We start from the raw sequence: 16,071 nt of genomic DNA, 5'->3' as shown, positions 1-16,071 counted from the left end.
AGTGACAATAGTGGCATATAGTTGGGCTCAGGTAGCATGCCAAATTATTTTAGAGAGTCATGCTAGGTAGTGTCATTAGTGTGTTTTACAATGTACTGCTGGTACATATTCATGCGCAGGAAGAATAACACCTCTTTTACGTGGCTGTGATGGCACATATTGTAGATGCAGGCTCAGCACCATGAGCGTGTGATTTACAGTGGCAGTGCTGGTGTATTCTTTGGGAACACTTGCTGCACCAGGGGGAGGTCTGTAAGAGTTCATCCCCCTACTATGCTCCAGTCATTTCTCAGGTGCTTGCCACATGAATCAAGAGCATGTTCCTGCATTATGTCAGAGCAGTTATGCAGCGGTTGGGAATTTCATGTGTTAAGTCAGCAGGCAATGGGATACGCCATATATAGGTACTTAAGCAAATTTAGAGGTTGTGGAAAGAAAACTAGGTAATGAGACATGGTATGGGGCAATCCTGGGGCCGTTTTAGCACCACGGGGTACTTCAGTGGGCAATGGGACAAGGTGTGGGGCAATTCTGGGGCCAATATGATTCCTCTGGAGCAATTTATGCGACAGCGGAGCAAGGTTTGGGGCGGTTAGAGTGGCATGGGCAATAGAACATGGAATAGGTCTGCTCTGAGGGCATTAATTTGTGCCTTCTATATGAGGCATGGCATAGTGGAGGCTGGCTTTGCCATTTTCTGGGACAGTGTAGCTTGCAGGATGATGACGTTTTTTATGTACACCACCAGCATGAAAGTTTGTTTTTCAGGGACAACATTTTTGGAGAACGACATCAGTTTTCTGGTGTCAATGCCGGAAGGGTCTTATGCTGAACTTGGCATCATGCCATTCTAAAGGCAAGCCCCGAGTCGGAGCCTAGAGAGGGGCCCCTACCTGAATGCTACTTTTACTATAAAATCTGAGACCCAGAAGACTGATGGGAGCCCAGCGTAAAGCTTTCATTTCTGGACAGTGCAAACTCCAAGGCTAGCAAAAGGGTGCATTGGAGTTCTACCCTAAATGAGTGAGTGCACCTCTGTGAACCATTGATCATACCTTATAACAGGGGTGTTGCTAGGTTTGTAAAAGATCTGGGGCTATGCTAATGTCTGGACTGTCGGGACTCTGGGCTAGCTAGCTTTCTGGTTGTTGCCCCTGAGCTTCTATCCGGGACTACAACCAACAGACCTGGGGCTATATCCCCTTCAGCCACCCCCTAGCAACACCACTGCCTTATAAAGAAGATCGAATGGCCCCTAGATCGCATTTAAAGAAGATGTTGAATATCTTACTGTGGTCCGTGTGTTGTGCTCAGCCCTTGCAAATCAGATACTTTTGACTACGAGGAAATATAAACCCACAATGGCAAATTGTGTTGCTTTGTGCTCGCCATAACTGCTAGTTCTGATGATTCTGGAAAAAAAAGTACTTTAATCTCTATACAGCTTTGATTTTGCCAATATCGATTGATTGTGCACCTTATGCCATCCCTGCTGATGACGGTAGGAAACTACATGTCTTGGATGAATGAGTCTTTTCGCCCCTCACCCGGATGCCCACAGTGCCCGTTGCATTTCAGATGCTGCGCTTTCGTTTAGGGCCGCTCGTTAATGTTGAAGACTTGCCAGTCCGTTATTTGGATGTCCCGAATTGATGATGAACCTGCCAAGCAGTGCATACGTGCAGAAAGTCTATGCTTCGCTCTTTACATGCCCCCTGAGCACATTTAACGCGTGAATCATTGTTTGCAGGCGAGGAGCGACGAGGAGGGGATGCAAGCAGTAGACCAGATCGTCTGCCGCCACGTGCACGCCTGCATCTGGTGGTTCAGCCCCCTCTTCCCGATACTGAGGCTCTTCCATCCCGATTGCGTAGGCCCTCTCTTGCGGGCATCAGGTAGATGCGACCGAGAGCTGAATGATGCGACACAGAGAGCTGAATGATGCGACACAGAGAGCTGAATGATGCGACACAGAGAGCTAAATGATGCGACACAGAGAGCTGAATGATGCGACAGAGAGCTGAATGATGCGACAGAGCTGAATGATGCGACATGTTTCATGTTTCACGAGCACTGTGAAGGGTCATGTACAGCAACCGGGTGCTTTTCTAAACGCCATTTTGTAAAGGTGCACGTGACTCCAAGTAAAACTGTTTGCCTACCTACTAGGGCTGTGGTAATCTTATGCAAATGAGTGCATGACATCAGTTCCCCATGCACTGTATTGCACAAAGCCTAGACATGCTGTGCGTCTGCAATGCTTGCAGTGTGTGGCCGCCCTGCAAAGAGGGCAGCATATACCACCTTATAATGTGCTATAGGGAGTGCAGATGCACAGATCGCATCATGTGGCCAGAGCTGCGATGGCAGGATTTGCTGTGTTGCACCCCTATCCCCTGTTGCACACAGCAGGGCACTCCTGTCCCTGCACTGGGTTGCTTGCACATTCGAGTCCCATCATATCACTCCTGGGCACTATGGCCTCTGCTTTTACACAACGTGGGCACAATTCTCGTCGCCAGTTGTTGCATCCCTCTCCACATCCCGCCTCCTTGGGGGCTCACGGTCTGGGCCCGGTATCCCCAACACCAACACATGGAGACGGAGAAATATATAACCTCCTTTATTGCCCTGTACATTGTTCTGCCTTCCCGGGCTCTAGTATCCCCCCTCTTCCTCCCCTTTCCCCTGGTGTCGAGTCCTTTCTCCTCCTCTTAAGGTGGCCCCTCATTTAAGGTGGCTCGTCCTTTCCCCTGCAACATCCCCCACGGCCTAATACTGGAGGGGAGCTGATAATGCAGTCAATCTCTGCACCCCAATTTCCCTTGGCAAAGCCCTCCATCTGCCTGAATGCCACTGCCACTCAATGGAGAACATTCAGAAAGTCTTGGGCTTCCATTTACCGCTTCACATGCGTCCATGATCAGAGCATTCCTAGACATTTACATGGGTAATTCCCCTTAAGAAAGTTTATTGGCCTGATAAAATTGACTATCACTTCCGTATGGGGGGTGGGGGGGAGGTCCCAGACTGAGTGGATCTCTGAAATGGACATGTGCATTGCCCTCAAGAACAGAGTCTGCAATGCCTGGGGAAAGTGACACAAAATGGGGGCAATGAGATGGGGAGGGCAAGGGGGGTGTTACCTGGTGTAACCTGGACTTTCTTCAGCCTCATCCTATTGGCTATTTCCCTGTTGTTTTCTGAATGTAAATCTTTTAGTATTCGCATGCTATTTGCAAGTCACCCAATCGTGTTGAGTTTGATTTTCTTTTTGTTGTGAGAATGCATGTGTGTTACCTCTGGAAGCAGTGGTGGAGGGCAGCCTATACTCTACAAAGTGTTGTCCGCAGAGTCACCGTCTAACAATTAGAGTACAGAAAATAATACATTAATGAAATGTTCAATCAAGTCTGTCTACAAACAACACTTTTCTAAGAAACCAGTCTGCTGTAACAGCAGGCCACAGACCACCCCTTTGCTCCATCAAGGGAAAGTGCATCTAAAAATACGATGGCTGGATAACTGCACGTTTCAGTGCCCGGGTGACATCACAAATAGACAATAACACTTTATGCAGTCGTCCTGCTCGGGCTCAAGATACTGGGACTTCGACTTTCTCCAGGGCTCAAGATCCGATCAAGTAATCTTCCTTAGCATGTCACCTTTATTTTATTGAGGGTCAGCATGGTGAACACTGTTTTGGAGGTGAGCAGGTGGGCGGACTTCATAGATGGGTCCCTCAGTGATTCGTTCGTCAGCAGGATGTGCGTTGATGTCGACCAGGAAGTTGCACTGGTTTGTGCTGGCTGGTCATCTGTTACTGACAGTGTATAAGTAGTAATTTTTATTTCTTTGGGTGTGCAGGGCTTTAGCAGAACCCAGAGATAGGTATTCTTTTCTAAAGATTCAAGGAACTCTAGTATCTTCTTCTTAGTGTAAAAGTCTCATTCCCTCTACACTTTTCATGCGTTAGGTGTTGAGCTTGTCTACTGCTGAAGACCACTTCTTCTTTCTCAGATATGTACAGAAATAGTATTTCTTCCTTCCTTCTGGTTTTTCCCTGTGCTCACTCATATGGAAGAAGTCTTTGATTCTTTTGATCTCCAAGTCAACCAGAACGGTGGCTAGTCCTTGTCCTATTGATTCACAAACCCTAGTACAGTTGGGGGTTGGTAGGTTCCAGGCTCCTCTCTGTGATCCATTAGGGACATCAACAAGCTCCACTCTGGGATCCAGTAGGGACAACTTCCTTGTTTGTGTCCTTCCTCTTTTCCATCAATTCCATAGATGCCATGCTTCTCACACAGTTGCTGGGTGGCAGGTGCTGAGCATGCTGGGAGATCCATACTATTGGGAGTGAACATCACTGTGCCTGATCCCCCCCCCCCGCACCCAGTCCACTTTAGCTATGGGGATACTGTACAGGATCCAGGAGTTTGTTGGGGACTCCCACCATCCACTCTTAGAAGCCCGCTTACCACTTTAATGAGTTGTGAATGTTCCATTTGGGTTGACAAAAGTGCCTTCCTGTGTTGGGACAGGCAGCTGTTATAGGTTCCTTGTAAAGGGGCTGTAGAAGAAATGAGTCCATCTATCAGTCAGGTCAACCAAATTACACACTGCCTGAGTACCTCAGTCAGTCAGGTTTTACCACTCTTAATTGTTGAACATGCCATTTTACACCTCTCAAACTCCAAACCAAACGCAACCAAAACCTACAGCACAACAAACCGCACAAACTTCACTACATTGCAACAACAAAACAAAAACACACATAGCCTTGCACAACAGTACACGACGACTACCGGCCGCAAACACCCCAGGCCCAGCCAACGGACCCACCGGGCTGAGGCCGCCAACAGAACATCACTGCTCTCTTGGACGTTTCCTGCTTCCTCCCACTAATTCAACCTCCCCTCCTCTTTCAGAGCCGCCAGAGCGCCAAGGGACCACTACGGTGGTGATAGTGCGCGGTACAAATGTCCTTTAACATATATATATATATGAGCACCAGTCATCCATTGTGTGTTGTGAAAGTGCTAAGCCACCCGATATGGGGAGATCTATATTTATAAAAGTGACCATTTGTGGGTGGCTGGGTTTGTCGCAAGGCGTTGTCACTTATGCAATTCAACACTGGTTCAACAATCTGCACTAAATTCTACATAGCTACCTCTTAGGACCCTCCACACTGGCTGCATGACTTTTGGACACCCCACTGCATTCCCGGATTTCAGCACAAGTCAAAACTTGTGAGTTTGTGGCTTGGCAAAACATTGTTCCATGTACAATTCCACACTGTTTCACCAATCTGCAGCAGATCGTGCATAGTACCTGTTAGGCCCCTTCGGACATTACTGGCTACATAGCATTTGGACACCCCACCCCTTCCTCCCGATTTCAACACCTTCACATATGAGACAGTTGCCTGGAATCGGCAAAACATAAATGTGGTCGTTGAAGGATCGGACTCGAAACGAGGAACGACACTCAAGGTCCCTATGGGACCTCAGAAACCACGTTTCATGGCCCTAGGGTGCACGGTTTATGAGATATTTGCACCGCAACAAACTGCTCCACGCCAGGGTTTGGCCGACAGGTGGGGAGAGAACACAGAAAGGTCCCAGTATGCAGCAGCACCCCCAACCCTTGCCTCCCCCAACGTCTGCTCCGGAGTATTTCAGCTAGCCGCACGCGCTCATTCTCAGTGCAGTTTACCTCATGGTGGAAAGCACATCAAGCAATAAGCGAATCGGAACAGCAACCTACAGGATCATTTATTTTCAACAATTGATGAGTGTTATCATGTCTATCTACAGAACCTCTTCAAGTGAAGGGTACTTTTGCTAGTACTTAATAAGGCCAATGGTGTTTTAACATGGAGTTTCATTTTGAAAATTCAGGCCCATATTGCCTAGGCACAGGCCTAGCAGTCACCTGGCTTGGTAAGTTGTTCTGAGATGTGCACAGGTGTACATTCGTAACTGAATAATATGAACTCCCTTTTCCAATACTAATTGAGCTTTTAAAGTAAAGCACATGGAAGATTTTAGCCAATATTCTAAACGTACATCTTGCGTAGCAGACACTGTTTTGTCATTGGAATCTACACAGCAGAACATTTATGTGTGTCTACTATATGGATGTGACTGTTCCAGAGGCATGTATGACACCCGCGTACAAAGACTGAGGAGTGCTCAGTCTCACGTAGAGGCTTAAAGTCAGAGTCTCAAAAAACCTCTGGAGGAAGTCATCACTTGTGTCAAAATAAGGTGCCTTGATAGCCTCAAAAGGCATCAGAAGGTGTGCATCTTTGATTCACATTGCACGACACAGGTCTTAACAAGTCAGTAGGTAATGGCAAGAAATGACTGGTTTCCTTTGGGATGTCTAGTCTACAATATCATTTGAACCGATAATATAGTGCCATAGAGCAGCCCAAAACCACTAAACCACTCCCCGCCACAGTTCGATCAGGGGCCAAAACCACTGAGAGCATAACTCCCTTTACATTTCCGTTTAATTGCATGGCCAGAGTAAAACAAATCTCTCCAAAGTCAGGATGAACAATAGGGGGGAAGCAGTCATGTTTGTATTGATCTTGGAGGAAACAAGCACTCCCTGTCTCTTTATTACGGCTGATGTGCCTTGGTACAGTGCAAAGCAACAGCGACAGAATCACTCGCACAGGCTCATCACCCTAGAGGGATCGGGCCAAGGAACTGAGTCAAATGCCCTTTCCTCCTCTAAGCTTACCAATAAGTGATCACCCGCACCAAGGTGGGTGAATTGTAGGTCAGGTACCTCTCCAATGGTATTGGGTTGATTACTCTTACTTTATTTTTGCAGAGTAGTTCCCAAATCAAGCATCTGCATATATTTCACCTAAATATTTATTAACCTATCCGAATTGAAATGGCAGTATTAAGCGGGACTGAGGTAATCCTCTGACTCGTTTTTAAATTATGGCGATCGCCACCATTAGTGAATTGATTATTTGATTTAATTTTCTATTAATTGCCTCATTAATCAAGCATGGTGTGATGTTTTGTTTTCAACTTAACTACTTCACCTCAATAACATACAAAGCTTTTTAGCTTAACCCGTTTATTTCACTGAAAAGTACTGAACATTAAACGTATACGCAAATCATAATATAGTCCTGTTCAATTGTAGGGGAATTTGAAAACATGACTGGTCCTGTCAGACCTTAATATATTTAAATATAGCACTACAAACACATACCGAATACACATTTGAAACGCAGAATGAGATCTCTTGTCTTATGTTCTTCTAAGGGTTGGAGTCTTATCACGCTCTGCTGCATGCTCATCAAACGGTGAACAAGTGGTTAATCTAAGAACATTTAGCTTTAGCCCAAGGCCGCGGCCATGTGTCAAATATAAAAACCCTCATATTACGCACACTGTATCAACAATTCCAGGTCTGCTTCCAGTAGTGCTCTTCCAATGTATAGTCCCTGGTCACGTGACCAGCTCCCACTCACCAGCCAAACAGGAGCCATCTGCTGTTCCTCATATCCAGCCGCAATCTCAGCTAAGAACAAACTCACGAATATGGCTTGTTTGTGCTTCTGAACAAGGCCAAGGGCCAGAACCTCCATCTTTTTTGTCAAAATCAGGAAGACATCACCTCCCATTCTCGCTCACCCAAAGGACATCGTTAACCTCCTCATCCAAACTGGATACAGCATCCAAAATGAAAGATAGGGGGAGGTGTTGCAATCATCTACAAATTCAAATGGGTTTGCACCATCGGGAATGTCATTTCACAAAAATGCCAGGGGTAGCGGAAGTGCCATCACACAACCCTTTCCCTCTGATGACATCACAGGAAGCGATGGAACACGCCCTTTCACCCCTTGACAAAACAGAAAGTGGCATCACATAGCCTTGTTCCTAAGTACACAATGAAAAATATGGTTACGATATCAATGTAATGATTTTCATTTAATACAAGAATGGATCACCATATGTATTGTTAATATCAGTGTGTATAGCCCATATTACCAAATTACTGTGAATGCAAGCAGAAGTTCAAGGCCAAATGATAATGATGTGTTATTATATAGCACATACACTTAAGCACTTTATATAGAACAAATATACATACAATATCACCCAACCTGTGTTGGTACTGATCAACTTCAGAAGGATGAAAGGCTGAGTTGGCCTTGCTGTGATTCAAACCTGCAACCTGCAGATGACAGACACCTCACAGCAGCAGTCGATCAGCCCCCTGAGCTATATTACCGGCTATAGATATCTTACCGGCTATAGTAAAATTAGCAATTACATGTCTGAATGTTCTCAAAGTAAGAAAGCAAATTACACTCTGGAGTGGATATCATTAAACTGGTAACGGAGATTTAACAGACGGACAGTTCATCTACAGGTCTGGTGCAAAGTTGGGCACATGTCAAGCCTGCGTGGATCTACCTTTCGGGCTTCAGAGGTTGGCAAGATACATACCATTGGGAGAGTTCATAACTGTGTATTAAAGAATTTAGAGTAGCGCAGGGAAAGCAGCGAATTCACACGGCATGCCGTACCCTGGCATTCGTAATCTCCTAGATGCAAACAAACATTCTGAAGAGCATGCCATGGAGCTAGGAAAGATAGACACATTACAATAAAGCATTAATTGTGGCACAATGAAATCAAAGGCCACTTTATGTGCTATGGTCAAAGATGTCTACACTAGTGTACACAAGCATTTGGACACAAGGATATTGTCAAGTGGCCGAGGACACCGAGATGGAATGTCTTGTGATGATCGTAACTGAGACAACAGCAGAAAAAAAACTTGCTATAACTGCAACCTGCGAAAAGGAAAATACACACAGACGTTTTTTATAATGGCACAGTCCCATAGGGAAATGCTCAGTGAATCAGGCACGTAGTCCTAAATGGATGCTTATTGTACTCTAAATGCATTTTGGAGGTTTTACAAATTTTTTTTAGGGGTAGCAAGGGAGACATCAGGGATTGCAGGTGCGACTCCTGGTGACCCCCAAATGGTGACCCCCCAAATAACGTCCCTGTGCACCATGCTCAGTTGGGCGCTTATCAACGCCTTGGAGTTGCCTCACTGTGGCCCAATGGACTGCCACTTTATGTCTCGTCTGTTTCCCACCTCACATGTGTGTCATTCTTTCTGATAGCTCCAATCTCATTGGTCTCTCTCTCTCTCTGTCTCTCTGTCTCTCTGTCTCTCTGTCTCTCTCTCTCTCTCTCTCTCTCTCTCTCTTTCTCTCTCTCTCTCTCTCTCTGTCTCTCTGTCTCTGTGATCTCAACAGGAACCCAAGCCTCCAAAAGCACCAGGGGTGCTCTATCATCTCACAGAATCCATGAACATAAAACATGTACTAATCCCCATCACATCAGGGGACACCTGCTCTCAAGTTTCCTGTGGCATTGAATGAGAAGGCCATCTCGTCCCCTTTTTGCTTTGAATTCTGGCACATGTAGTTCTTCTAAATTTCAAATGGGAAATAAAAAAAACGACAAGTCCCAGAATCCAATGGTAAAACAGAGCTGAATGGCTTTCTCACGCCTTCTCACGGGAGAAGAAAGTTGTGCATATTAGACATTATTTCCTCTGTGCCCTCTGGTAAAATGCATCAGTTTGCTCTTAATTTGAGAGACCTTCCCCATTTTCCTTAAGCATACCATCCTGACTTTTAAGGGGCAGGGGAATCCCACTTTGACTTTCCACTGCTCCTTTCTGAACTCTGCCTGGGAGGGACTAGAATGCAGTCTTGCAGCACTAGCAAGCCAAACCAACTTTAACATTGATGCTTTACTGTTAAACTTCCATCAAACCATGAAGGAACTAGTAGACCTGCAAGCACCCTGAAACAAACCCTCTGTCTATTGGTATACCCAAGAACAGACTACCAATAAACACACTGAACACAATGAACATCCTGGTGAACGGTGGTGAGACACACATAAGCACACACACCTTCTCACATTAAAGGAATTGAGTAGTACCCACTGGGAACTCATTACGGAAGCTACAGCTGGATATTACTCAACTATCAAGGCAGCCACTAACCAGAGTAAATTCCTTTTGGCATTCAAACACTGGTCCAACCTGTTTCCCCACCAGGTAATCCCAAAGTCCACAGGAAAATGTAACGCGGTCAACACCAAGATCGATCAAATCAGACAATTATAGATGCATCAAATTGGTGGGCTCCCCTGCTCTTAATCCCACCTTGGACAACACAACCCTAACACAGGCCTCACGTCCATAACGGGTGACAGGGTTCTGAATGGCCAGAACCACGGTCCACTATGTAGGAGCTGAGCTAGCCCAGTGAAAACCCCATGAGCTGCTTGCTGAAACTGAGGGAGCGCTTCTGGCCTGGCTTAAACTGTCAAAGGGAACGTTTCCCTTTGCCAGTTCTGTTCCCCAGTGTGCATGTCCAATGGACCCTCCGAGGCCATGGGCGTCATGTGTTTCCTACCTTGCATTATCCTTTCAACATGCAGGCTGGGGAACTGCACAACTAAATGTGCATAAAGGGTGGTACTGCGTCTCAACACACTTTCAGATTGCATGGGAGGCTACAGACAGAGGGATTTGGCACTTCCATTCTTGTATGGGAACTAGGAAGCGCTTGGTGGCTCCTGTTCTTGCTTGTGGGAACCAGAAGGCTTTTGTCATAAGGCACAGCAAGAGTCTGCTCAGTCTGGGACGGGCTCAAGGTAAGATATGTCCTTTAATTTTAATGTATGTGTGTGTGAATGAATAAGTGTGTGTATGATGTATGTGTTTGGGGGGGGAGAATGCCATTTTGTACTGGGCATGTACGATAAAGCAAGCATAAGTGTAATTACTTGCCTAGACTGGCCACCATTGGCGCAGACAGTTATTGTGACATGGCATTTGTGATGGGAAAGGCAACAGAAGAATGTTCCTACTTGGACTTTGGGATACGGAAATATTTTGGCTGAGCCAGTTTAGTCATATTTTCTTATATTCTTATAGTATCATTACTGGCGTCATACAGAAAGAAAACATTATTTTATGAGGAAACTGGCATATATTGGTGCAGCCAGCATGGACATGAATAAGTACAGCCAGCAGTAACACGTTTTTCATACTGGCTTGTACTGCAGGGAAAGGCATCATAACAATGCATTGGGAAATGCTTCTGTGCACTCTTGGTGACTTGCATCTATTGGACTTTTCATGAGTTACCTTACAAAACTGCTTGCAAACTCTGTCTTTTTACCCAGTTTTTCACCAAAAGTCTGCTGTGCAATGCACCATTTTAACCCATTTTTCACAAATCTTTCTTGTGGGGAGAACCCGCCCATACACTTGTTGGCGGGTTCAGACTCCCTCGCTACACACCGTCGATCACACCTATTTGTCTGAAATATTTATGCCCCTATAATAAAAAAATGTACCAGCTACCACTGAACCACGGACAACCATCATGTCAGTCACCCACAAGAACCTTGCATCACTAAAACCTACCTCATTGAAAAAAGATAGTCCGTGCCTTGGTCGATCAGGGCATTTTTCCAAACACCCTAAAAGAAGGATTTACACTCCCCCTTTTCAGACTCTAACAACTTTGCTAATTAACAGAGATCACTAGGCTTCTGTCCGTTGGTAAAATCATTGAGAAGGTGGTTGCCAAGGAACTCCATGATCAGATTAACCACAATGGCCTGCTCTGTGACTAGCAATCTGGATTTAGACCCAGATGCAACAGAGAAACTGCCACCATCCACATCATGGGTGATGCGCTCCAAATCCATGTTTACCTCCCAATTGTTTACGCTTTTTTTGCTGCATACAGTAAATGCTAGGTCTGAGTGCGGTCATTTTGAATGGAGGGAGTTGAGGATGGGGAGGTTTCGTTAGGGGTTCTGCCTCACATTTAAGGTAACAATGTGTGGTAAAAAATGTTGTGCAAACATTTGTTTGGTGAAACACATGGAAGCAAGCTGCTCTGCTGATGAGGTTTCTCAGGATATGGCTATTGGAAATAAGTCCTCAAGAGATGGGCAGGTACCCTCTTTTTTTGTTAACAGGGGGCCTAACTCGCGAGGATGAAATTCATGTATATGCGAACAAGAATGAGTCAAGGCTACTTGTCCCTTTGACGCTGTGGTAGTGTTGATAAAGAACTACATGTAGCTAAGGAATGTTTCTATTAGCTGTATTTTATCACACGGTCACAACGCAAAAGCAGTTACAACTAAGTTTATTCTAAAATTTCAACATAAAAATAGACATCTGCATATGACTGATATAGTCAGTTATTATTTCGAAACAGTACTAAATCAGTGAGGTTAGTAACATGATGTGTGTTTATGTGCTACATATATAGTCATGGCACATTTCAACTTGACAGTTCAACATTGACAGTTGGACTGTGCCATGAATATATATGATTTAGTACTGTTTCGAAATAATAACTGACTGTGTCAGTCATATGCAGATGTCTATTTTTATGTTAGAATAAAGTTTGTTTTAACTGCTTTTGTGTGGCGACAGTGTGATCATATACAGCTTATGGTAACATTCCTTAGCTATATGTAGTTCTTTGTCAACACTAGCCCAGCTTCAAAGGGAGAGGTAGCCTTGACTCATTCTTGTTCGTATATACATGTTGGAAATAAGTGTAAGGTTTAGGTCATCTGGATTGAGATAAGGGTTTTTTGAAGAGTGAACTGATGGAGAAGATTTTAGGATCTGCTTTGGGATTTCCTGATCCCACTCCTGGTTAGAATGACGAGTTGGGGAGTTTGAGGCCAGATGTTTAGCTCTGGTTGATTGGAGGACTCCCTTCAATAGATCCGCAAGAAAGGGGGCCTTCTGGGGGGCATGACGTCTCGCTAATGGTGAGTAGGAACTGTGGTAGGTTTTTTTCAGCAAGATGCTCATTGTGGTCTTGAGATTTCTTCTGGAATAGGGTATCACACAGTACTTTAGAAGTTGGGGATAGTTATCATGCATGAAGTTGGGTTTCTGAACTCAGAGAAGGCCTTGTATTTTCTTTGGCATTGCACAGTAACTCTGATTCTTTGCAAAAATGTGCTTTCTGAGCTTCACGCATGGCTAAGAAGTAATGTCAGAGAGGATGTTGGTAATAAGCACATCCGCTTCTCTGGCTTGTTGCTCGATTTATGTTCCAATAAACAGTTGAAGTTCAGTAAGTTCTTGTGTTTTCTAACTGGAAGATGTACTTGGGAGAGGTAAAGGTTTGAAAGTGCTTGTGAGAATGCTTCAGGGCTGCTGGGTTAAAGAATATATACAAGAAGCCTTTTGAAGATGATGACCTGGTGATCGGTTAATGGGCTTAGCGGGTTATATGACAACTACAGTAGACCGAGTAGTGAGAAGATGTGGTTTTGCATCATCCACCCAAATGACCATAGCATATTATCAATTGGTACCGAAATTTGAAATATAACAGATTTGTACTACTTGTTCGCACACTCCCCAACGAGTAATTACAGGTGATTAATCCAAGATCGTCTTCCAGGGTGCCCCTAACTGGAAATCATATCCAATTAAGCATCATATATTTTTCTGTTCTACACTAAAACCATCATCGCACACTGAAATAATAGCACACAAGACCAATTACACGCCAACTCACGCAGTTCTGTTTGCTGCCACAACTAGAAGAAATCGACATGACACAAGGGGACATCCACTCAGTGACCATTTCCTTGAAAAAGACTTAGGGCCTCATTACGAGTTTGGAGGTAGCCATGCCCTTAAATGGCTACCTCCAAACTTGGGTCCGGGTTCCATGAATGGGGAAATACCGGGCCATTCCGACCTTGGAGGGCCCGGTATTTCCCCAGTCAGGTAACCCGGACCCGGTCCATCCCCATTCCCTTTTGAGCCCCCACAGGGCTCAATGGGAATGGGGAGCATGCTAACAACGGGCCCATTGTTAGCATGCTGGGCAGCTCGCGGGACCCGCTAAGGACGTCGGTAAAAGCAGGCGTCCTGAGCGGGTCCCGCGAACGGACCTCTTAAGGGGTTAACGGCTCCGGGGCCTTTACCGGCGCCGTTAACCCCTTACCGCCCTCCTTGTAATGAGGCCCTTAATGTTGAAACACGTGTTGGCTGTACTTTCTTAGGAGTGTACTCCATTAAAGCAAGAACTTTGTTAAAGATTATTGGATTCATTTACTTGTAATAACTCGTTGGAACGAGTGCAACCAACTAGTGCAAATCTGTTATAGTTTGTATATTTCTTTAGTTTGGGAGTAGAGCCTCGCTGTACTAGCTGCACTGCATGCACGAAATCTGTTTTCTAGGGCTAGAGCGCACTGAACATCGGTCATACTTAATTCTTATAATTGGTACAGAATGATGTTTTCCATGGTATAGACCAGCTATCTTGATTGAACCAGATATTGAAATTCAGGTATGATAGAGCAGGGATTAAAACTGCAAGGAACTGGGAGTTATTTAGCCCCTGGTTATAGCCAAGGGGAGTCTGGTTAGCTTGAAACCAACAGCTACAAGGAGCTACTTTGACTCCTGTGGCAAATGGGGCCATGCAAATCTAGCTATGTGATATACTGTGTATGTTTGATAATGTATATAAAGGACAGTGAAGAACATACCTAAGAGACATTTAGAGCATATTGGATAATATAGAATGAGATTGCTCTTCAGAAGGAGAGATCTTAGTCTAGAGCCATAACAGAGTGTGCATGTGGTAACTCTCATGGTCATGGGATTTGAAGACAACGCAAGTCTCTAATACTATGGTTCAAAAATTATTTTTTTCCACTACAAAAGTAGGTTCAGCATTTAGGGTGGACCTGCTGCAAGAATGTGGAATATTGCTAGAAACTAAAGATGAGCACCTCGAGCTTACTTAAGGACTGTTAGTCAAGCCCTCTCTTGCCTTGTACTGTTTTCCTTGGAAGTCAAATGAAGGTCACTGACAGTGTCTAGGGTTTCAAATGGCCCCTGCACTTCTGGCCTTGGTTGAAGGGTTGTTTTTTAATTGTCTACCATGAATGTTGGACTCCGATGTTGTCTGTTCCATCTGCAAGTGTACACACTTCCTTGGATCAATTATTACAGTTCCAAGCCAAGGTAAGGGGTCACCAGAGGTCGTTAGGCCCGAATAGGCTTCTAATCCACTAGGAATACCTGGTCTGAATCTGTTGCCTAACCTTGTCTCTCTTTTTATTTCCATCCCCTTATTTTGCCCTTCTCTGCCTCCGCGCTTGGCCCCAGCAATAGTGTCCTCTCCACTTCAAAGCCTCTCCTCCCACTTCCTCCACATTGTCTCTTTCACACCCCTTACTCCGCTCCAATAGTTTTTTTTATACTAATGATGTTTTGCCATCTTCATTTTCCCTTTCCCTTCAACCTCTTTCCACCTGCTGTCACACTACTATTTTCCTTCCAACCCCCTTCACTATAGGTAATGCATGCTTCTCACCCTCCTCTAGTCCTTTCCTTTCCTTTCCTTCAATTTCTCAACCAAGCACCTCCTTTAAGAAGGTCCTGACTTCATACCCTCCTCCTCACCTTTATTCTTTTCCTCTTCTCTGCTCTTGCTCTCACCCTTCTTACTCTCTTCTCCTCCATGACCTCCAAGTCTGTCTGCAGGTCTTTCTACTCACCTTCAGCTCATTTTCTCAATTCCTAACACTTTCTTCATCTTCCTTTTCTCTCTGCTCCCCTGCATTTCCTCCCCTTCTGCATGCTCGGTCATCCTGTCTCCACTTAGCAACTGGCACAATTATCATTGCATGGACACCATCGCTCAGCATTGAACGCCAAGTGCTTTTGGGGCTGTGCAAACATGCCCTTGTTACCCATGAACATCAAACCGCACACAGCCATGTAGCCCAACAAGCTGAGCATGGGAATTGGTTATTTGCATGCAGTTTCCTAAGGCTGCTCCGGATAGGTCTGCGCATCTTGGCGTGGATCAGTGGGCTGCGTATTTCTGGAGCACTGTCCATCTTTTTGACTGGCATGTCCTCATTTGTTCTGTCACTGCTGGTTCCCTACACAGCCTTTGACAATCTTGCA

General features: G+C 45.1%; 1 protein-coding gene across 8 annotated transcripts in view; it reads left to right on the top strand.

The window, feature by feature from the left end:
- CYP4F22 (cytochrome P450 family 4 subfamily F member 22) overlaps window positions 1-16,071 on the top strand; it is a 517,355-nt gene that overhangs the window by 297,564 nt on the left and 203,720 nt on the right. For 2 of the 8 annotated variants that reach the window (XM_069603852.1, XM_069603855.1), the window contains exon 3: window positions 1,751-1,895. The exons of the other annotated variants lie outside the window; for them this stretch is intronic. In XM_069603852.1, the coding sequence (XP_069459953.1) occupies window positions 1,751-1,895 (145 nt within the window). The remainder of the gene's footprint in view (window positions 1-1,750; window positions 1,896-16,071) is intronic. 8 annotated transcript variants of the gene reach the window in all.

The sequence above is a fragment of the Ambystoma mexicanum genome, chromosome 3q (genome assembly GCF_040938575.1).
Source record: "Ambystoma mexicanum isolate Mex_15411 chromosome 3q, UKY_AmexF1_1, whole genome shotgun sequence".
Classification (NCBI taxonomy): domain Eukaryota; kingdom Metazoa; phylum Chordata; class Amphibia; order Caudata; family Ambystomatidae; genus Ambystoma; species Ambystoma mexicanum.
This window is presented reverse-complemented; position numbering and strand designations above follow the sequence as displayed.